The sequence below is a fragment of the Bos taurus genome, chromosome Y (assembly GCF_002263795.3).
Source record: "Bos taurus isolate L1 Dominette 01449 registration number 42190680 breed Hereford chromosome Y, ARS-UCD2.0, whole genome shotgun sequence".
Lineage (NCBI taxonomy): Eukaryota > Metazoa > Chordata > Mammalia > Artiodactyla > Bovidae > Bos > Bos taurus.
Genome location: NC_082638.1, coordinates 59335539 through 59357725, shown reverse-complemented (window position 1 = coordinate 59357725; position 22187 = coordinate 59335539). Strand labels below are relative to the sequence as shown.

Sequence of the window (22187 nt, the reverse complement as noted above, 5' to 3'; positions counted from 1 at the left end):
ATTCATACACATGACAGTGATTTGTCACTTTCTGTACACTTATCAGAATAAATCAGCCATTTATTGTGATACAAAAATGTACACTGCAGTGCAGACACAGTGTCCCCTGCCCTGGGAATGCCTGGGTAGGAACTGGTGGCCAGGAGTGGAGTAGCTCAAAGGAGCCAGAGGCCAGTGGTGGATAAGGGTTGCAGCTGGAGCCAGAGCCAAGATAGAGAAGCTACTGAGTCCTTCATGATGAAATATTTGGGGAAACCTCTTTCTCTCCTTTCTGTAGTTGATAGTTTGGACAGTGAAGTGATGGCTGAATGTCACAACCTTTCTGCAGGACCTTGCCAGGGAAATCAGACTCTGTCTTGGGAATTTGTACCGTCTCAAAGTTGGATGCTCAAATTCAACAAAAGAGGGAGGAGTAGCATCAAAAAAGGGCAAGCAGTATCCTGGCTCAGGGGGAAGCCCAGAGCACAGAGAGGAAGCAGGAAAGTGAGCCAAATGTTGTTGGGAGAACTTTTCACTGCTGCACTTGTGATGCTGGAGTTTTCTGATTCAGTCTCCTCTTGTTTTATGGACTTTTCAGTCCTGTGCTTCAGTCAGTAGTGGCCCATATTATTGGTAATCCATCTCTACATGGAGATTTTTGGTCATAGCTGAAGTTCTTCAGCTCAGTGATCTCTCTTTGTGCTCCCCCACTTCATTCTCATCAATGTTGTGAACATGATTTGGTTCCAGGATTTAGCTGACCTGGCATTTGAGAGGTCAAGGAGGGAACCTCACCCATTCGCTAACAGCAGAGTAACTGCTGACATGCTCTTTAGCCTTTCACTGCAGTCTCTCTTCCTCCTCCAGGGTATGTTTGTCAGCCTCTTTACCATTCATTTTGGCCAGTTGCTTAGTCTCCTGCATACATCCCTTCTCTATTCACTTCCGTACCCATTATGTTGCTTTGAAAATCGTTGGTATTGCTTTGAAAATCATTGGTTCAATAAAGGAACTGGAATGCCCCAGCAGTATCAACATAGAAAGAAACTGCCCTTACTACTTTGGATTTGGTTTACCCCTGGATTTCCATTGTAAGATGGCAATGCACTCTCCTGCATTGTGGCTGCCTCTTCTCTATCCTCTTTCTTTTGGTTGCCTTGCTCCACCTGTCAAACTCGCACTGGTCATCTGTTTTGCATAAGCTAATGTAAACCTTTTTGGGCTACTTTCTCACATTAACCCACCGTCACCATCTCCCACTGAGGCCAAAGTCTGTTCTTTATATGTCTGTTTCTTCTTTGCTGCCCAGCACCACCTACAAGGTCCTCAACTCCATATATTTGTGTTAACGGACAGTGTTTGTCTTTCTCTTTCTGACTTACTTCACGCAGTATAGCAGGCTCCACGTTCATTCCATCTCATTAGAACTGACATGGATGCGTTCCGTGTTAGAGCTGTGTAAGACACCGCTGTGTATGTGTACTCCAACTTCCTTATCCCTTCATCTGCTGATGGACACATAGGCTGCTTCCACGTCCTAGCTATTGTAAATAGTTCTACGCTGAAGACTGGGATACCCGTTTTTTACTATGTGCTTCTAGGGCATGTAAACGTTCACAGACACGCCCCCCTGGGAACTGACTTGAAAGAATCAAGCTGTCTTTAGTGTTTTCGGGGAGGGTAAGTGTACATATCTCTGTCTCTCTCTGTTTTGCAAGGAACCCCCTCCCCCCAGCTTTTGAGACACTTACGATGGTGTGCCCCCCTTCACCTAAAATAGAAAACCGAAGAAGCTGCTTCACGTGAAGACCAATGGCCAGCATAGTTCTCTTGGACGGGAAAGTAGTGAAGAGTGGTCTGGTGCTGAAGTGGATCGAGAGTGAGACACCAGTAAACCTGAATTAATTGCAAAGGAAAAATAAAAAGCATCAGCTGCATGTGGGCGCGTATTGTTTGGGCAGGTCCTCAGGACAAACACTTCAGCTGCATGTAGGAGAGTCAGTCCACCGCGTGGGAATTACCAGTCCGTGGAGATTCGTAGAGGGGGCTAAGTCATATGTTGGGGTTGTGTCAGGGGGTGCAGTTCTTCCCGTGGGGTGGGGGTTGGGGAGGATGGAGAAGGAAGACGAGGGGCCCATTGACTGTGGGTCTGGCAGTTTTACAAGGGAAATGTGGATGTTCGTGGAAAGGGTCTGGTGAACAAGGGCCAGAGATTGAAACAGTGGAACGCAATTCTGTTGGAAGGTGGTGGCCCGGGTATCCTCTCTGTTGCCTATCATCAGACACTTGAATAAGAGTACAGAACAAGGGAAAAGCCTTAACATTGAACTCGCTATGAACCTCGAAGGCCACATGTGTATGAGTGTGTATATGAGTGCACGGTCAGCTTTGCTGAGAGTCCGCTTCCCAGAGCTGGGGTTCCAGGTAACATCTTAGGGGATCGTGTATAAGGTATATGGAGGGGGGCTGTGGCCTAGGGAGAAAGTGAGGGGTGGGAAGGCAGTGAGGATATTAGTTTCTGGCAAAAGTGACCAGGGGAAAAGAGAAAATGCAAGGAATCAGATAAAGGAAAACAGATCCCATCGTAGATGTTAGAGCTCATGTGAACTCTGTTATTTTTTCCAGGAACTCAGCTTCGGTACAGCGTGTCCAGGGGCAGAAGTGAGGGGAAAGAGGCTGTTAGGGCGAGCCTACGCAGCCATGTGCTCTGTGTCCCATGCTGCTACTGCTGCTGCTGCTGCTGCTGCTGCTGCTGCTGCTGCTGCAGCTCAGGGGTCAATATCCCTTTTTCCAGGAAGGCTTAAGGCCTTTGCCCAAGGCCCTCTGCCAGGCCAAGCTGTAGGAAAAACATTTTTCTCACCAGCCCTGTGGTGACCGTTTCTCTTCCTTGCGGGACGGCTCAGCACAGAATGTTTTCAACCACAAGGGAGCTGTCCTTCATCTAGGGCTTTGCCACTACTGTGTGGGCCAAGGGCCAGTGGGAACACCTGGAGCATATGGAGCTCACTGAAGGACTGGTCAGCACTTAGGGTGGTCCTTCTGAAGTAGATGACTGCTTTCTGGAATCGCGTCCACCTCTGGATTGAGCAAAAGACAGACTGGCACAAATGGAGTAGGCAGAGTTCGTCTGTCCCCCCACTGTTGTCCTCTCATCCCAGATAGAAGGGCTCCACCGTGGGCATGCCTGAGGGTGATGTCCCACATGACGTTCTGTCCCACATGAAGTTCTCACTCTACAACTTTTCTCCCTGAAGCAGCACCTCTTTTGAGGGCAAAGGGTAAAGTTCACAGGTTTTATGGATGTCCTCTTCACGGTGCCCTGCATGAGATCTCCTGCCCAGGGCCAGCTTTTGCATTTGAGCATGTACACCCCAGCTTTGCCCCTTCTACAGAGACGCATCTACAGCGCTAGAAGGCAAGGCTTGGCCGTCTCTGGGTGCTTTCTGAACAAGCAGCCCAGGAGACACTGGAAACAGGTCTTCTTACTCTCTGAATCTGTAAACGTCCAAGAATCCGTGGGGCTCCGGCAGGCTGGTACCTGTCTTTCCCAGCCCTAGTTCAAAACAAAACAAAGCAGAAACTATGGTGTGATAACTCTACAGCGGGTGTGAGATGGCATACTGGGGCATGGTTTTCGGGACCTTAGACTGGGCTCATTCTAGGGACTGCATGGCATTTACCCACATTCAGAAGTTTCCGTAAGGCATTGCAAAGAAGTTAAAGACAAGAAAAGTTTAGGACAGGGTCCCCCAGGGCCTAATATTTCCTGCCAGTGCTTCAGGACCAGGGCTGGCTTTAGCTCTAACCTGTCCTCGAGTGGAGTGCAGAGATAGTCTTCGTTGACTGGATGGATGGTCATCCTCTGGAGACTTGCCGTGACTTGTGTCCCAGGCTCTCTAGGGCTTTCACTTGGGCCCTAAAGGCTAGGTGCTCTTAGAGTTGACTGCACACTTGGATGTGTCGTGTAAGGTTTTCCTCCACCGAATAGCAGCTGCCAACTATCAACACCCCTTGAGAGTCCAGTGTGGACTGAGGCATTCTGTGCTCCAGGCAATCTAGTCAGACAGGTTTTAGATAGTTGGTCATTTTCAGGAACTGATTTCATGATCCCAATCCCTGCATCTCATGATTAGAAAAGCATTAAATCCCTTGGTAGTGACATCAGCTCTTTGACTACCGGAAAATCTTTTGTAAACTGAATATTTAATTGTATTGAACTCCCCTTCACCAGGGGCTTCCCTGGTGGCTCACTGCTTGCAATGCAAGAGACCTGGATTTGATCCCTGGGTCAGGAAGATCCCCTGGGTCAGGAAATGGTAAGCCACTCCAGAGAATTCCATGGACAGAGAAACTGCAGGTTACAGTCTATGGAGTCACAGAGTCTGACATGCCTGAACAATTAACACTTTCACTCTCCCCGTTACCAAAATATAACATATTGATCTCTCCTGACCCACCTCTTTGGAGCAGTCTCTCAGAGCTATCTGAGGTGCTGTCTCCTGCACTGCAGTCCTGATTTTGTTACAAATACAACCTGTAATTTTCAAGTTGTGCATCTTTGTAGTTGACAGAAATCTGAGTCTTACTTACTCATGAACAAAATTAAATGTTAAGTTGTATAGCTAAAATTCTGTTTTGTGGCATAAATGTATTTTTCAGTGACTACCATGTAGTTACTTTTTAGCATGTGAGATGAGTGCCATTGTGTGGTAGTTTGAGCATTCCTTGGCATTGCCTTTCTTTGGGATTGGAAAGAAAACTGACCTTCTCCAGTCCCGTGGCCAGTGCTGAGGTTTTCCAGTAGTCTTGTATGGATGTGAGAACTGGACTGTGAAAAAACTGAGCCCCCAAGAATTGATGCTTTTGAACTGTGGTGTTGGAGAAGACTCTTGAGAGTCCCGTGGACTGCAAGGAGATCCAACCAGTCCTGGGTGTTCTTTGGAAGGAATGATGGTGAAGCTTAAACTCCAGTACTTTGGCCACCTCATGCGACGACTTGACTCATTGGAAAAGACTCTGATGCTGGGAGGGATTGGGGGCAGGAGGAAAAGGGGACAATAGAGGATGAGATGGCTGGATTGCATCACGGACTCAGTGGATGTGGGTTTGGGTGAACCCCGGGAGCTGGTGATGGACAGGGAGGTGTGGCCTGCTGCAATTCATGGGGTCGCAGAGTCCGACATGACTGAGCGACTAAACTGAACTGAACCATGCAATTAAATGACAGTAAAACTAAGGAGGTTTTAGTTGTTACAACAGGCAGATAGCTATGAGAACAGAAATGGAGACAGCGGCCATGTGGCAGGAAATTATTCGTCCTGTAAACAGCAGGGGTCCACAGGTAGACAAAAGCAGGAATGTCCAGACTGACAGGAATTCACACGTTTTCAATGATAAGTGTCCCAAAGCCAGCAAAGAAATGTGGGGAATGGAAGGAATCTCATTCACATGTCAAGTGAAAGTGAGGTGAAGTCGCTCAGTTGTGTCTGACTCTTCGTGACCCCATGGACTGCAGCCCACCAGGCTCCCCTGTCCCTGGGATTCTCCAGGCAAGAATACTGGAGTGGGTTGCCATTTCCTTCTCCAATATTCACATGTAACATATTGCTTATTTTGCTTTCATTACAAAAAGGTTAGCCTTGCAAAAAAGAAATACTAGATCATGCATCAACACCATGACACTTCTGATTTAAGCTAAATAAAGACAATGGTCCCTCCTCCCCTCAGGAGACTGGAGCTGGGATGAAAATCAGGGAAAGGACCTCCAAAATCCTTCCCCCTTTTGGTTTGTATGCCCTTCATAGCTGGTTTACCAAAGAAGTGCTGAGTAGCACCTCCTCACCTATCTGCCTATTCTCCCTCTAAGGACAAACCCTTGCTTAACTAAAACACTCATTTTACTTAACTTCCTATCTTGAAATTCTCTTTGCAATAAGGCAAGAACCTTAAACTCACTGGGAACAAGATTATTTATTCATGAAGAAGGAACAAATATAGCTTAACAACTAGTAGGAAACTTTTTTTTTTCATTAATAGGAGAGACTGATTTACCTTAGAAGTCACCAAATTGAGAGTATCTTTAGAGGTAAAAGCAAAAGTATCTTTAACAACTTAGCAGAAATTACAACAATTCAAAGTTTAACGGAGTATTACTCAGCCATGAAAAAGAATACATTTGAATCAGTTCTAATGAGGTGGATGAAACTGGAGCCTATTATACAGAGTGAAGTAAGCCAGAAAGAAAAACACCAATACAGTATACTAATGCATATATATGGAATTTAGAAAGATGGTAACAATAACCCTGTGTTTGGCAAAACTAATACAATTATGTAAAGTTTAAAAATAAAATAAAATTAAAAAAAAAAAAAGAAAGAAAGAAACAGTGATGTATAGAACAGTCTTATGGACTCTGTGGGAGAGGGAGAAGGTGGGAAGATATGGGAGAATGGCATTGAAACATGTATAATATCACGAATGAAACAAGTCGCAAGTCCAGGTTCGATGCACGATACTGGATGCTTGGGGCTGGCGCACTGGGATGACCCAGAGGGATGGTATGGGGAGGGAGGAGGGAGGAAGGTTCAGGATGGAGAACACATGTATACCTGTAGCGGATTCATCTCGATATTTGGCAAAACTAATACAATGTTGTAAAGTTTAAAAAAAAAAAAAGAAGTTAACAGTTAGGACTGGACAAGGAACAGACTGGTTCCAAATCAGGAAAGGAGTATGTCAAGGCTGTATACTGTCATTCTGCTTAATTTATATACTGAGTACATCATATGAAATGTCAGATAAGCTGGAGTCAAAAGATTACTGAGAGAAGTATCAATAATCTCAGATGACACCACCCTTATGGCAGAAAGCAAAGAGGAATTCAAGAGCCTCATAATGAACATGAAAGAGGAGAGTGAAAAAGCTGGCCTAACATTCAACATTCAAAAAGCGAAGATCATGGCATCTGGTCCCACAAGCTTCATGGCAAATAGATGAGGAAAATATGCAAACAGTGACAAGCTTTACTTTCTTGGGCTCCAAAAACAACTGCAGATGGTGACTGTATCCATGAAATTAAAAGACAGTTGCTCTTTGGAAGGAAAGATATGATAAACAGCATATGATAGATAGGTATGATGGACAGCATACTAAAAAGAAGGGACATTACTTTGTTGACAAAGGTCCATCTAGTCAAAGTTACTTTTCCAGTAGTCATGTATGGATGTGAGAGTAAGACCATAAAGAAGGCTGAGTGCCAAAGAATTGATGCTTTTGAGCTATGGTGTTGGAGAAGACTCTTGAGAGTCCCTTGGACTGCAAGGACATCCAACCAGTCCATCCTAAACCACATCAGTCCTGGGTGTTCACTGGAAGGACTGATGATGAACTTGAAACTCCAATACTTCGGCCACCTGATGTGAAGAGCTGACTCAACTGAAAAGACCCTGATGCTAGGAAATACTGAGGGCAGGAGAAGGGGACAACAGAGGAAGAGATGGTAGGATGCCATCAGTGACTTGATGGATATGAGTTTGAGCAAGCTCTGGGAGTGGGTGATAGATAGGAAAGCCTGGTGTGCTGCAGTCCATAGGATTGCGGAGTGGAACATGACTCAGCGACTGAGCTGAACTGAAAGTTTAATTCCTCGGAGTGGAAGAAGAAAACAGGGATACAGACCAAATAATAAAAGTGTGTCCTTAAATGATGGCCAGCTTATGCAGGAAATTGAATACTGTAAGTTATTTTTAATAAAATATCACTTAAATTAAAGAACTTTAAACAAAAAGAACACCCATTTATTAATTGCAATACACATAAAATTTCATTCAAAACCTAAGCATTAAACATTACTTTAGGAATGCAGCTAACAGGGCTTCCAGGTGGCTAACTCTTAAAGAATCTGCCACCGAAAAAAATCCAGCAAAACCAAACACAAGTAAACAGGAAAATGTCATTAACAACTGATGTAATAAGGGCCTTTAGTGAGAATCTGTCAGGTTCTAAATAGAGTCTGAATATAATGAAAGATGGGCGGGAAATTCTAAAACATTAAAGTCACTTTTGCCCTAATTCATTGATAAATGTAAAGCAATGTCAGTCAAAACTCCAATGGCTTATGGAACTATATAAAGGAAACAGCCAGAAAAATAAAAGATAAAATTGAACAATAATAGAGGTACTTCCGAAGTAATGTGCTACATGGCAATACATAGCAGAAAATTTCATTAAGAGAAGTAGAAACAAGAGCTGAGAAAAAGATGTGCATACTTTTTAACTTTTATGCTAGTTTTTACTGGAAAAATTGGTGTTTCACTAAGAAATGAAAATAATTCTATCATATATCACAGTAAGAAAAAAAAATAATAGAGTAGGTATAAAAAGCCAAACTAACACTTTTAGAAAGCTATGTAACACTTTAATTTCAAGATAAAAATTCCTAACACAAAGTACTAAAAGTTTACAATACATACAGAACTAATGAAAAATCACAAATGGAAAGTTTTCTCTAACACAAAAACATCAAATAAAAACAAGCAACATACAAGAAGATAACCCCTTTAAGTCAAGACAGTTTCAAGGACTTTTTCCCACTTTTAGATGATTTAAAATTCATAGTTACTAAACACTAAACAAATTATGCCTTTATATTCAGCATACACAGCAAAGCCTGGGATACAGAGTTCTATATCAACATACAGAAGAAGAATACTTCGTTGTGCAGGTTTTTTAACACTGTTTCTAAAGCAACTTGATATTCTTTATTACTAAAAACCAGTTTAATGGCTAGGGTCAACAGAAAGGTACAACATTTCTTACATCAGGAGCATTTTCAACAGGGAATTTTACATTTCTGGGTTAATTGCCATTTTCAAATTAAGCCAACTACAGGAACCTTCAGGTCAAACTGATTTTAAAAACAGTAACTCATTACACATAAACTGTAGAGAAATTTAGTTATAGTTGAAATTTACTTTTTATTCTCTGTACTACAGACAACAAATTCATTTTTGTCGAATGAACACTTTAACAGGACAGGCCTTTAACTTTGGTTATAATTTTCAGAGTTTACTCTTTAACATGCTCAAAAACAGAATCTTTATAGCAATGTTTGGGAGAAATTATTTTCTAGGTTGCCATTCTCATATACTCACGAATGTTGTCACTATTATAACAAGATATCCTGTCAAGGATCTTTCTGTTGCTCAAAGTTTCCAGGGTAGGTAATACAGACACTATCATAATGGATTCATAGGAAATAATTAGAAATTATGCTAGGAAGTTTATATTCTTATTCAGTCCTCACAAACACTACAGCACAACTAAATGAAAGTTATGCTTTCATAATGTCTAGCATCAAAATAGCCGTTTGAGATCTGGTTGCAATTTCAGAAGTTACCAATCTAACTACTTAAAAAATATCCTGTTCTTTCTCAGCTTTGTACTAGGATCAGTAACTTACTGCTTACTTTGTTCCTGCTTACCTGGACAGTGTTGCCTTGAACTTCATGTAAATATCAATGTCACTTTTATGCACTATCCTTTGTCTTGAAAATGTATTCAACTATGCCTTTGACTTCTAACATTTGGAACAATCCTAAGAAATTTCTTAATCTGTCTTCTGAGTTTGCCTCAAATATTGTTAATTGAACCTTTAAAAAGTAAATTTCCCCTAATTTGCTGTTACTTTAAAAGGAAATTGCAAATCTCTCCACTAATTTTGCCAATTCCATTTGTCCTGCAGCTCTTATACTTGTTTCTTAACAAAAAGTTGATGTATTATTATTGATACCTAAATCTACCTATAAAAACCCTTAACTTTCCTTATAGATAAGCCTATACTTTTGGGTTAGATCAAGTACTCCAAAATGAAGTTAAAATCATCATTACTTAAAACACTGCCTTTCCAACAAATCTAGAACTATTTACTTTCATTAAGATACATACTCAGAATACTTAACTAGTTCAATCTCAACTTAGGTACAAATTGTTTTCTTTTTAATCATGGCACTTTTGTCATTAGCCACTTGAATGGCTAAGAAAATTGATACTTAACTTTAGACTTAAACATTTTAGTCATATATCTAAATTTTCTTCTGATTTATACTATTGTTTTAAACAGTTGGACACAACATTTCAGTAAGGACGCAAACATCCCTTTCAGGTTTTTTAGAGACTTGTCAAACCTTTTATACACTGCTTTCAAAAATAGCATGTAATATTTGTTAACCTAAATAGAAAGCAGGTACAGCTTGCAATGGAGAAATACCGTATTGCTTAATTCTGAATGCATTCATGTGCAAAGACACAAAGGGAAACTTTAAGCAAACAGCACAATTCACCCTCCAAACAAGTGTTTTTATGCTTGTTTAACGCACCAGTAAAATAAACAGTGGCATTTCGCAAAACACACTCTGAAAATTTAGACATTAAATTAAAAATTTTTAACTTCTATTTTTCAATTAGCAGACAACTATGAAATTACTTTGAATAACTCTATTTTTCAACTTATCTGAATGATTCTATTTTTCAATTTATCTGAAAATTCATGGAGGGTAAAGTTTACAGCTCTTCCCTCCAAAGCCAATGCTTTTTCTTCAGCAGTACTCAAGTATGAATTAAAACAGAAACTCACACAAAATTTTCCCATGCCAACAAAACATGGTATGTGAGTATTATTTTTAGTATCTGTTTCGGCCTACTCTTTCAGATCGGTTTCCCCCATGACCTCCCCTGGAAGCCTCATAACCTGAGCTACTGTATGACTCATGAGGAGCAGGGTACACCCTATCCTTGGAGGATGGAAATCCTTGTTCTTGTCTTCCACCACGGTCACGACCACTTAAGTATGTATCACTTCGGCTGCATGAGTAACTTTTCTGCCCTCCTCCATTTCTATCTCTTGTACTGCTATAATCGTCATAGTGACGACCTCTGCCGTAACTCAGAGGTGGACCTCTTCCTGATACAGCACCGTGGGAGCCCCCTGTGAAATTAATAATTGATAAAATTATAAAATTTTCCCATTACTACTATAACGTGACTATAAAGTACTAAATCTTTCAAAGGCTAGCCTTTATCTGCCTCTGTGGTGAAGATATGAACTAGTAGCCATGGTGAAGGGGCTTTCACATTTATTTAAAAAGAGCAGTATTTTTTAGCTCCAGTGGTTGAGAAGGCAATGGCAACCCACTCCAGTGTTCTTGCCTGGAGAATCCCAGGGACAGGGGAGCCTGGTGGGCTGCCATCTATGGGGTTGCACAGAGTCGGACGTGACTGAAATGACTCAGCAGCAGTTTAAAGTAAATATTAATTTTTTGGAAAAGACTAAAATTTTGAACTTCATAATGTTCCTATGCTTCATACTCTTAATAGCACTTTTGTTTTTAAAAATGTTACAGTAATTTTTGTGATTAAAAAATGTAAGCTGCCAAATTACCCTTCATATCATTTTAAATGACTGATCAAAACTAATTCAAACCAATCAATTAGGTAGAAATTACTTTTTTTTTCCCCTGAGAAATTAGAAGTAAACTTGAGTAAATGATGTAGATCTAGCATGTCAATTCTAATTCTGTCCTTTCTGAGTTGTAACTGTACTCTTACCATAACTCCTATATGAATCCCTGTAAGAGCCTCCACTTCGATGTTCAGAATAATCTCTATCACGGCTTCCACCATAGCCATCATGATCACTAAATTTAAGAGAATTAATGTTAAAGAAAAAATTTCCATAAGTTATTTGATTAGAAACAGAATTGTTTATAGTACCTATGTCCTCTAGAGGAATGATCATCCCAAGAACTTGAATGGCCGTAATCATGGTATGCATAGTCTCTAGATGGTGGAGCATAATTCTTGGTGTCTCGCGAACTTGGATCTCTGCCTGAGTAACTTAAAACAAACAAACAAAAATAAATGAAAAGAATTCATACTGAATTCATACAGACAAAAAAAGTTTTAAATTCAGAGGATCTCAATATACTTTTCTTCAAGGAAGATATATAATGATGAACAAGAATGTAAAACACTGCTTAACATCATTATTTTTTTAGGAAGAAAAAAAGTTTTTCAATCTGAATGAGACACCTACTCTGCACCTAGTAGACAGGCTAACCCTAATATAAAGCATCAGGTGTTGGTGAGCATGCAGAAATCCTGTGTGTGCACAGTAAATAGAAAGCTGTGTCAGACTCTTAGTGACCTTGTGGACTGTAGCCCACCAGGCCCCTCTATTGATGGGATTTTTCAAGCAAGAATATGGAGTAAATTGCTGTTTTCTCATCCAGGGTATCTTCCCCACCTTGGGATTGAATCTGAGTCTCTTGCATTGGCAGGTGGGCTCTTAGCACTGCACCACCAGTGCAGTTATGGAGAAGATGAATGGTTCCTTAAAATACTGAAAATACTGTATGACCCAGGAATTCCAATTCAGAGTTTACACTCTGAATTGAAAGCAGGTACTCCAATGTTTGTACGCTTTAACCATAAAGATGGATAAACAAACAATGTTAACTATACATATAATGGTAGTTTAACCCCCACTCAAAAACTGAAGTACTGATTCATGCTTCAGCAAGGATTATCTTTGAAAACACTCACACTAATGGAAAAGCCACATATTAAAGGTCACATATTGTTAAGGCTTCCATGTGGCTCAGTTGGTAAAGCATCTGACTGCAATATGGAAGACCAGGGTCCAATCCCTCAGGAAGATCCTCTGGAGAATGGAATGGCTACCCACTACAGTATTCTGGCCTGGAGAACTCCATGGGCAGTGGGGCCTGGCAGGCTACAGTGAACGTATGATATATTCAGGATTAGGTAAATTTACAGACACATGACGTAGGTGGGTGTCTCCTAGGGACACGGGGGGATAAAAATGGGAGCAACTGCTTATAGATTTTGTTTTGGGGTGATGAAATGTTTTGGAACTGAACAGAGATAGCGGTTGCAGAATTCTGAGTAGTTTAAATGCTACTGAACTGTTCACTTTTAAAATTTTGTTAGATACATTTTACCTCAACAAAATTAACTATGACTTAAAAATTCATGTATTTTATTTTTCTTTACCTGTCTTTAGTAGCATAACCATAATCTCTTGGTGACACATAGTTATCTCTCCGAGAAGACACTGGCTGTCTACGAGGACCTCCTCTGTAATTTTCTCTCCGCAATACTGGACCTTTAATTTAAAAATGCTCACATAAGTATCTCAGAATTGAGAGTAATATTTCAAAGAAAAATTCGAAAGACTGGTGTGTCTCCTCTCTCCAAAACAATTGAAAAAAAATACTTATAAAATCCGATTCATGCACATTTAGCTTGCTTTATAAATGTAATTTCTGAACATTTTATTTCCTGACATCTTCTGCTCCCTGTACATTTTGGATAATCTTTAAATTACAAGTAATAGAATCTCTCAAACTTTGAGTAAAGTCTAATTATTTTTTTGAAACTATTTTCACAGGTTCAATCACAAAGTACTTGATTTTTTCCTAATGTTGATAAATTTAACATAAACTGCAACCTGAATTACTGACCTTTCCAAATGATAGTACTATTGAGTTCAACTACTTATTAGCAATAAAGGGCTCATTTGAAAAATGCTACCTCTTCCAAAACAGGAAAACTATTTACTGTAAATAATACTCACTTCTTGTGCTAATTCTTACTAATTCCTGGTGGTCAGACTTCTCTTGTTTTGTTTGCTCACTAGGCTAATAATCTAATGAAACTTTAGGTTTCTAAGCTTCTTTTGTATTTTGAAATCAATACCATAATACACTTAGCTTCATTAATATTCTATACATAAAAATGACAATTTGATAATGATTCAAAGTTTTTAGCTGTATCAAGAGCAAACAATGTAAAAATATGTTAAGAATCCAAACTACAGTTAATATGACAAGTTTCAGTTACTGTTTATAATTACATGAACCAGGTAGCCAATATAACATAGCTAAACTACTCTACATTCCAAATCGCTGACTCATGGGATATTAGTTTTCATGAAAATACTTGATCTTGAAACCACGTGAAAAATCCTACTAAGCAGCAAATGTTAGCAACTTCAAAAAAAAAAAAAAAACCCAAGGAATTCTCTAGCAAGCATAGATTTAAAAGAAATGTCTTCCCCACTTCTATGTTAATCACCTACCACACATCTATAATTAGATGCTAAAGAATTATTTTTCATCCACAAATCAACTAGTGATCAACAAACATGTCCATGTAATTCTCTTTTCATTTTGCTTCTTAAAGTTAAGGATTGATTTTTAAATAGCTCACGTTTACTAACTACTCAGAAACAATAGTCTCTATATTATATAACGTTTACCTCGTCCTCTCATTCCACTACTGCTTCGCCCTTGAACAGAAGGAGCAGATCTTTTAGGAGAAGGACCTTGACATCTTGAAGATGGTCCTTTTTTAACTGGATAGGGTCCTCTTGAAGAGCTCGTGTTGAGACTATATCCATTATCACCTGTATTTCAATGCAATTTTTTAGGTAGAGTAAACATTCTTAAAGTTTAAGTTTTGCTTACTGTTTATAGATCTTTAATAAAGAACTACCATTGCCTTCAGCATTTGTATTTGTCTAAACCAATAAAACTATTTCCTCATGTGATACATCAGTTAGTACAATTCAGTCAGTTTGAAAAATTTATGAAATGATTAAAGAACCACTGCTGTGATAGTAGTCTGAAGAGAATAGAGGAGGTGGAGAAAAACCAGGATAAAATAAAATTTTAAACACACTGGGAGGAAAATAATTCATACAATTCTGGTGTCAAAAAAGCTTTTAAAAATGTAACACAATAGGTGTTATGTCAAAACAATAAAAAAAATATGCACCTAAAAGTATAAAAAACTCCTTTTATAGGAAAAAATGCAACTTCTCCAACAACCTTGGATCATTTAGTAACCTAGTACATATTTACTTGGAGTAAAAACAAAAAACCCTGCTTTTAAGTGAATCCACACAGATCTGCTTTGTTCAAGGATCAACCTTTACTGTTAATTTTTCAAGGAAAAGGCTATGTTCTGTTCAACTCTAATAGTATTTAAGAATGCATGGTAAGTAATGAAATCTTTTTATCTAACTAGAAAAATGTTTACAGATATATTCCAGTTACACTTGGGAGAGTACACTTTGCAGAATATGAGCTAGTAAACTTTTCTCATCTCCTGAGAAAATAACAGAACTGTGTGATCTTATAATGAACACACCCTGTAACAGAACTTTTAAAAATATTTTCTAAAAAATCACACATCTGGTTGTCAAAAACAGAAGTGAAATGTTTTATTTTTCAAGATTGGTTATTGTTAGTAGAGGAGACAAAGTTTGTTAGATATATGGAAGTTTATGAATGGAAAGTGCCTCCCTTCTTTCTTACCAAGTAAAAACTTCTTTGAAAATATTTCATAATACCATTTGCAGTAACTCACTGTTCTCTAACACACACAAACATGCATATGTATGTACATATATGTAATTATACATACAAAACAGAGGCTTTTACATCTGTATCAAAGACAACTTTTCCAAAATGCAAATTTTATTACAACAGAACCCAGGAACAAAAGCACCATATCAAAATGACAGTGGAGAATTGCATAGAGTTGTCTGCACATACATGCTCAAGACAAATACTACAAGGTCAGTCCAAAAATACACAATGTTCACCCCTGAACTGTGTTATCTGTTATGTAATCTTCAAAGTTCTCCAGTACTTTTTACAATACAGTAGGACTACTCTGAGAGTATATACATGTCTTTTTAATAGTTTAAATAAAGTTATTTGCCAAAATTGGAAAATTCTAATGTATGATCAACAGCAATGAATTGTGTAGAAAAACTGTTAAAGAGGCATCGATAACAATGGTAAAAAAAAAGAATAAAATTTAAGCCATTTCCCTGTAAGATGATGAACTTTTTTTGCACATAAGTAATTTTATAACTACAACAATTCTTTACAACTTAGAAATAATTCTGATTATCAATAATGGTAATTTTCTCATTTAATATATTCTTGTAGATTATTCTTCTCATTAACAATGCAATAGACATTGAGATTTACTAGATGTTCAAACTTAACAGTTTTTCAGTGCTATGGCGTCCTTGTATTTTAATACATTACCAAAGTTTCCTCCATGAGACATACGCCCTCTTGCTCCACCAGATCCTCCTCTTTCCCATCTCAGATTTCTTGGATGGCCCCTGTTTCTTGCAGGGGGTTGCAGTTTCTGTCTACCACCACTTTCAAAAGATGGTTTATTGGCTTGTTCTACTTTAATTGTTTTTCCATCCAAAAACTATAAGATTAAGTACAACATCAGTAATGTTACATAAATTTTAACTTATTATTGCAATGAATTAAATCAGTATTTTTCCCCAAAGCAAACATTTTTTTCCTGAAATGACTGTGCTCTTCAATATGATGAACAAGACTTAATTGGCAATTGCCTTTCCTAAGTCATCCAACACAAAGCGTATGTATTTACTATTAGAACTTCCTGAACGGTTCTCTGGTATTAAATGATGAGTATCTCTCCTTTACCATGAAAAAGCACACATTTTTATTTTCTATAACATGCTTCATTTTAGTAAATTTTCCATTTAAAATTTCAGCTTCCCAAGGGTATGTAAAAGTATGCCTATTACTTATTCAAAATAATTGTTCCTATCATAATTATATTTTAGCATTTGTTCTATTAGACACAAACATAAATTTTCTCAATATAACTGCTGCTCTGTATTTACTCTAGTTCTAATAATTTTCTTCATTTTTCTTTTTTTAAAAATAGAACCTTTATTTGGCCATTAACATTTCTTGCCTTATACAACTGTTTTATTTTCTGTTCCCAGGGGGTTACTGACCGTAATGCTACTTCGTATTTTTCAGAAATGCTTAAATTTAATCTTCCAATATCTGCCTTAATATTTTACAGAGACCAAAAGGAGTTTTGAAAACCTAATAGGAATCATACTATATACACTCTTGTTATTTCACATTATTTTTGGAAAACAATTTTAAATCCTAAATTTCCACCAGGACTTCTGGCTGAAATGGCCTCTAGATCAATACAATCATCCTCAAAAGCCATTTTCCCCTCATCTTAGGGTCTCATTTTCTATATCTTGGTTCAAAATATTTTCCACAAATTCATGCAGTGTCTCTTTCCCAACTCAGGATTTAGCAAATATTCCTAGATATACTGAAAAAAACAGTATTCACCACCCGATGAGCTCCACCAAAATTACTACTTTATTTTCCTTAACATTTCTGCGTGTAAAATTAATGTTTCTATTTGTACGTTTTTTCCCTTCACCCAGAACGCCAGTGCTTAAGAAAATAAATATTTTGTCTCATCCACAACCATTAACCAGCTAACTAAATTCAATCAATGCCTCGCAATATAACACCTATTGAATAAAAATTACTCAAGTGTAATTTCAGATTACATGTTCCAGTGCTTGACAACTAGAACAAATAAAAAAAAAAAAAAAAGAGGAATTAGTTACCATCAAGTATTCTCAAGGAAAATTTATCTCTGTGACCCAAAGCTGAGTCAAACTTAACTTTTAGGTACTACCATATCTGAAAAATTAAAGGACAAGGGTCAACATGTGTCACATGTGTGAAATATACTAGAACCATAACTGTAGATAATAGGGAATTAATGTATTTGCACTAAGGGAATGTAGAAGTTCCAGAGATAATTTAACAACAGGATATCATGAGTACAAAAGCCTATTACCCACAATATAAAATGGGGGAGATACAGACTTCCTTTTTATTTAATGTAACAATCCACAGACGGGGCACATCCTGGAGCAAACACAGTGCTCCATAGCTAGCTAAAGAAATGGGATGGGGAGGGAAGTGGGAGGGAGATAACATTTGTATGCTTATGGCTAATTCATGCTGATACACGGCAGAAACCAACACAATACTGTAAAGCAATTCTCCAGTTTTTTAAAAAAGTTCAGCTTCTACGGGACAAATTTTTATTCCTAACACTGATACACTGAAGAGTGACTTAAATAGAAAATGCCAAGACTTAAAATACAGTATGAAATACGGGGAGAGTGCTGAAGGTTAAAACCTATTTGTATTTACACCTGAATGTTAATAGAAGACAGATTTAATCTGTTTTGTTAATGCTGGTATTAACTTCAATCTCTTCCCAACCAGAGGAACTAGTATTTATGTGACAAAAAGGAGTGAAGCCTTACAAAGCATTATACTACTGTAACAATAAAGAAATCTATGCTGCTGCTGCTAAGTCACTTCAGTCGTGTCCGACTCTGTGCGACCCCATAGACGGCAGCCCACCAGGCTCCCCTGTCCCTGGGGTTCTCCAGGCAAGAACGCTGGAGTGGGTTGCCATTTCCTTCTCCAGCGCATGAAAGTGAAAAGTGCAAGTGAAGTCACTCAGTCGTGTCAAACTCTGCAACCCCATGGACTGCAGCCCACCAGGCTCCTCCGCCCATGGGATTTTCCAGGCAAGAGTACTGGAGTGGGGTGCCATTGCCTTCTCCAAAAGAAATCTATCAATAGTGTTAAATGAAGAACATACATTATTAAGACTTACCTTTCCATTCATTTCTTTGGCAGCATCCTTTGCATCTGCGGGGCTCTCAAAAGTAATGAAAGCAAAGCCTCTCGACTTGTTTGTGTTCCGATCCTTTATCAAGAGAACTGTAATACACGTAAATCTTTTAAATTTAAAATGTCACATAAAATTGAACTTTACTATTTTCAAAATTATCACTCCTTTGACAATTTCTCATAAGACCCTTTAACATACTTGAATGTTATCAACACAGTACAAACTTTTGAAAGTTACTTAAAAACAAAAATCTATATATCGTTTTATACATGATATAAAAATATCACATAACTTGATTTTTATATATTATTCCTAGTATTCTAAAAATGAACAGTAAATCTCAATAATTCTACTATTACCATGTCTTATTCTCTTTCACATCCCAGGACCACTAGTACATTTTAAAGGCACTGTTTTCTTCCCTTTTCAGTAAGAGGAGACCCTTTCACTGACTGCCAAGTACTTGCCCAATTAAAAAAACAAAAACCTGAAACTACTCATAGTTGTCCATGGATATATATCAAGTAGACATTTGCTTTAAAGAGTTACGTATGTTGATTCTAGAGTTCGATTCAGTTCAGTCACTCAGTCATATCCGATTCTAGAGTTACCTTCCACAATGTGACCATATTTCCCAAATTCAGCTTCAAGAGACTCCTCCGTTGTTTCAGCACTGAGGCCTCCTATTAACAGTTTTCCAGGCCGATCTGCTTCCATCATTTTACTGTTAGGTGGCAAAAAATATACCAAAGAACAAATTATGAGCCAAAATGTTCCAATATCATTTAAAAAGAACTGAACTTTTAAAAATGTTTACTTAAAATACAAGGAAGCTTGTAACGCAAAAAGGAAAACAAGCCCTGACCTAATGAATGCTGTTTTTTTACAGATAACAAAAACCTGTAAGTTTAAATTACATTAGAAGGCTGCTGGAAAACTGTTTTGAGCTGCAGTGTTTAAAGAATTCACTCATTAAAACCTAAATACAGTATCTAAGTTTTATAAAATGTACATAAAATACACTAAACACATTTTCAAATTTCCCCATTTTCTCACGTTTATATTGATTACACAACAAATAATCTGTAAAATACACTTAAATTTAAAAACTTCTACAATACTAAGTCATAAAAGCCACAAGAGAATAAAATACTTTGCTGAGGAAAATTTAACCTGTGGTTACTTATTTTGGTAAACTAAGAATCATAGCTCCAGACAAAATAATGTTAACTTTTATGAACATTAAAATTTGACCATTTTTGTTAAGTTAATCAACAGTTCAACATTTGAAAACTTTAGTTTTAAGTCATATAAGTAAAATGGTTCGGTATACTGGTTAAGTTTTTCAACTACTGTCACTATCTCAGAGAAAAACTGTTTAAAAAAAAAAAGAGTGCACGTGAAACAAAATGGAGCCTGGGCTGTTACATCCAGATGCGCAATTAGCAGACTCAAGGCAAGGGAGAAAATCTGAGTTATACACCAAAGCAATATCCCATGACTAGTAGCCAGAAGCCAAGAGAGAAAAGCTGGATTAGGCACCAAAGCAACAGCCCCCACAACTAGCAGCCCCAAGCCAAGGGAGAAAAGCCAGGTTAAACACCAAAGCAATAGTCCGGTGCCCTAGCAGCCCCAAGGCAAGGAGGAAAAAAAAAAAAAAAAAAGCCAAATTACACACTAGAGTAACATTCAGCCCAACTAGCAGCCCCAAGTGGAGGGAGAAAAGTCGCGTTACCCACCAAAGCAGCATTCCGCACAACTAGCAGCCCCAAGCCAACGGAGAAAAGGCGAATTACACACCAGAGCAACATTCTGCACGACTAAGCCCCCGCAACTAGCAGCCCCAAGCCAAGGGAGAAAAGCCGGTTTACACACCAAAGCAACAGTCCGGTAAACTAGCAGCCCCAAGGCAAGGGAAACAAACAAACAAACAAACAAAAAAGCCAAATTACACACTAGAGCAACATTCAGCCCAACTAGCAGCCCCAAGTGGAGGGAGAAAAGCCGCGTTACCCACCAAAGTAGCATTCTGCACAACTAGCAGCCCCAAGCCAACGGAAAAAAGCCAAACTACACACCAGAGCAACATTCTGCACAACTAGAAGACCCTAGCGGAGGGAGAAATTTCGCATTACACACCAAAGAAGCATTCCGCGCCTCTAACAGGCACCAGCCAACGGGGGAAAAAATGCATTACACACCAAAGCAACATTCTGCATGACTAGCGGTCCCAACTGGAGAAAGAAATGGCAACCCACTCCAGTATTCGTGCCTGGAGAATCCCAGGGACGGGGGAGCCTGGTGGGCTGCGGTCTATAGGGTCGCACAGAGTCAGAGACGACTGAAGCAGCGGCCCCAAGTGGACAGCAAAAAAGCCGCATTACACACCAAAGCCACATTTTGCGAGAAACCAACGCAACATTCCACATGACTAGCAGCCCCAAACCAACGGAAAAAAGCCGAACTGCACACCAAGGCAACACTGCACACGACTAGCAGCCCCAAACCAACAGGGAAAAAATGAATTACACACCGAAAGCAACCAACATCCCGCCCTAGTAGCCATAAGCTTGTGGAGAAAGATCCAGCCTTATACATCAAAGAAAAGTTACAAAGCAAAAACAGCTTTCTCAGTCCCAGGGTAGGAGTATACGCCCAGTATATCCTCCCACAGCCAACATCCAGACATTTCAAACCCCCTTCTTCATCCCACCCCCGCTCCGCCCCCACCTCGTCCATCGCATCCCCAAGCCCTCCATTCAGACAAAAGAACCCTCAAACTTCACTGGCTTTCCATTGCTACTTCAGGCACTGATTCTCCAAGGAATAAAAATTAAAGATATTTTTCAAGAAATAAACTAATAAGACTTTTCAAGATAATGTACACACACACACACACACACATATATATACATACACTCAGCTATTAGGTCTTACGGGAAAAAACCTGACAGGAAAAGTCAGTCTGAGTTACCATTTTTCTCCAGTAAAAACTGACACTATACCTATAAACATGTTCTCATAAGGTATAAATCTGTTTTTTGATCTTAAAATGCCCAATTCTTTACTTTTTTTTTTGTCTCGGTCTTCCGAACACACACCACCAAAGCCCCTGAGTCGACTGCTAGCTAAACTAATTTTGAACGCAGCCCTGCCTCTTCCGTCAAGCGCATAAAGAACCGGATGTACGGCACGAGGAGACGAGCGTAAGGAACCTGGATGTATCGCGAGATGAGCCGCAGAGAAAGTAGGGCAGGAAGAAAATACAGAGGTGGAGGAGGGGTAAATGGAGACCTTTGAGGGAAAGTCTAAAAAAAAAAAAAAATAAACCAAAAATAAAAAGAGCAAAATATTCTACTAGGTTTACCAGTCGGGTTAACTTAATCACTATAAAATACAAAAGAGAACTTCTACCATCACATGTTTTCATAATTTATTGCCGTCTCATATGTCACCAATATGACCACTCTTGAGTGGCATATTCTTTAATTGTGTGATTTCCCTTTTTCTTAATACAAAAGAAAAGGATAAATAATGAAAATATTTAAACCATTTAGGAGTTAAAAGCCTTAGTGTCTTTGAAGTAAACA

General features: G+C 38.7%; 1 protein-coding gene and 1 pseudogene across 1 annotated transcript; one reads left to right on the top strand and one right to left on the bottom strand.

The window, feature by feature from the left end:
- The first annotated feature begins 237 nt into the window (after nt 1–237).
- LOC132344567 (etoposide-induced protein 2.4 homolog) lies at nt 238–1190 on the top strand (annotated as a pseudogene).
- A 7216-nt stretch (nt 1191–8406) lies between these two features.
- Nucleotides 8407–19348, bottom strand: LOC132344535 (RNA-binding motif protein, X chromosome-like). The gene is made up of 8 exons (XM_059884223.1): nt 19209–19348; nt 18580–18686; nt 16122–16296; nt 14318–14464; nt 13051–13162; nt 11749–11871; nt 11584–11672; nt 8407–10963 (listed from the first exon to the last, which is right to left on the bottom strand). Exons 1-8 carry the CDS (start codon nt 19315–19317, stop codon nt 10659–10661), a joined length of 1167 nt encoding a protein of 388 aa, XP_059740206.1. The 5' UTR covers nt 19318–19348; the 3' UTR covers nt 8407–10658.
- Nucleotides 19349–22187: the final 2839 nt, after the last annotated feature.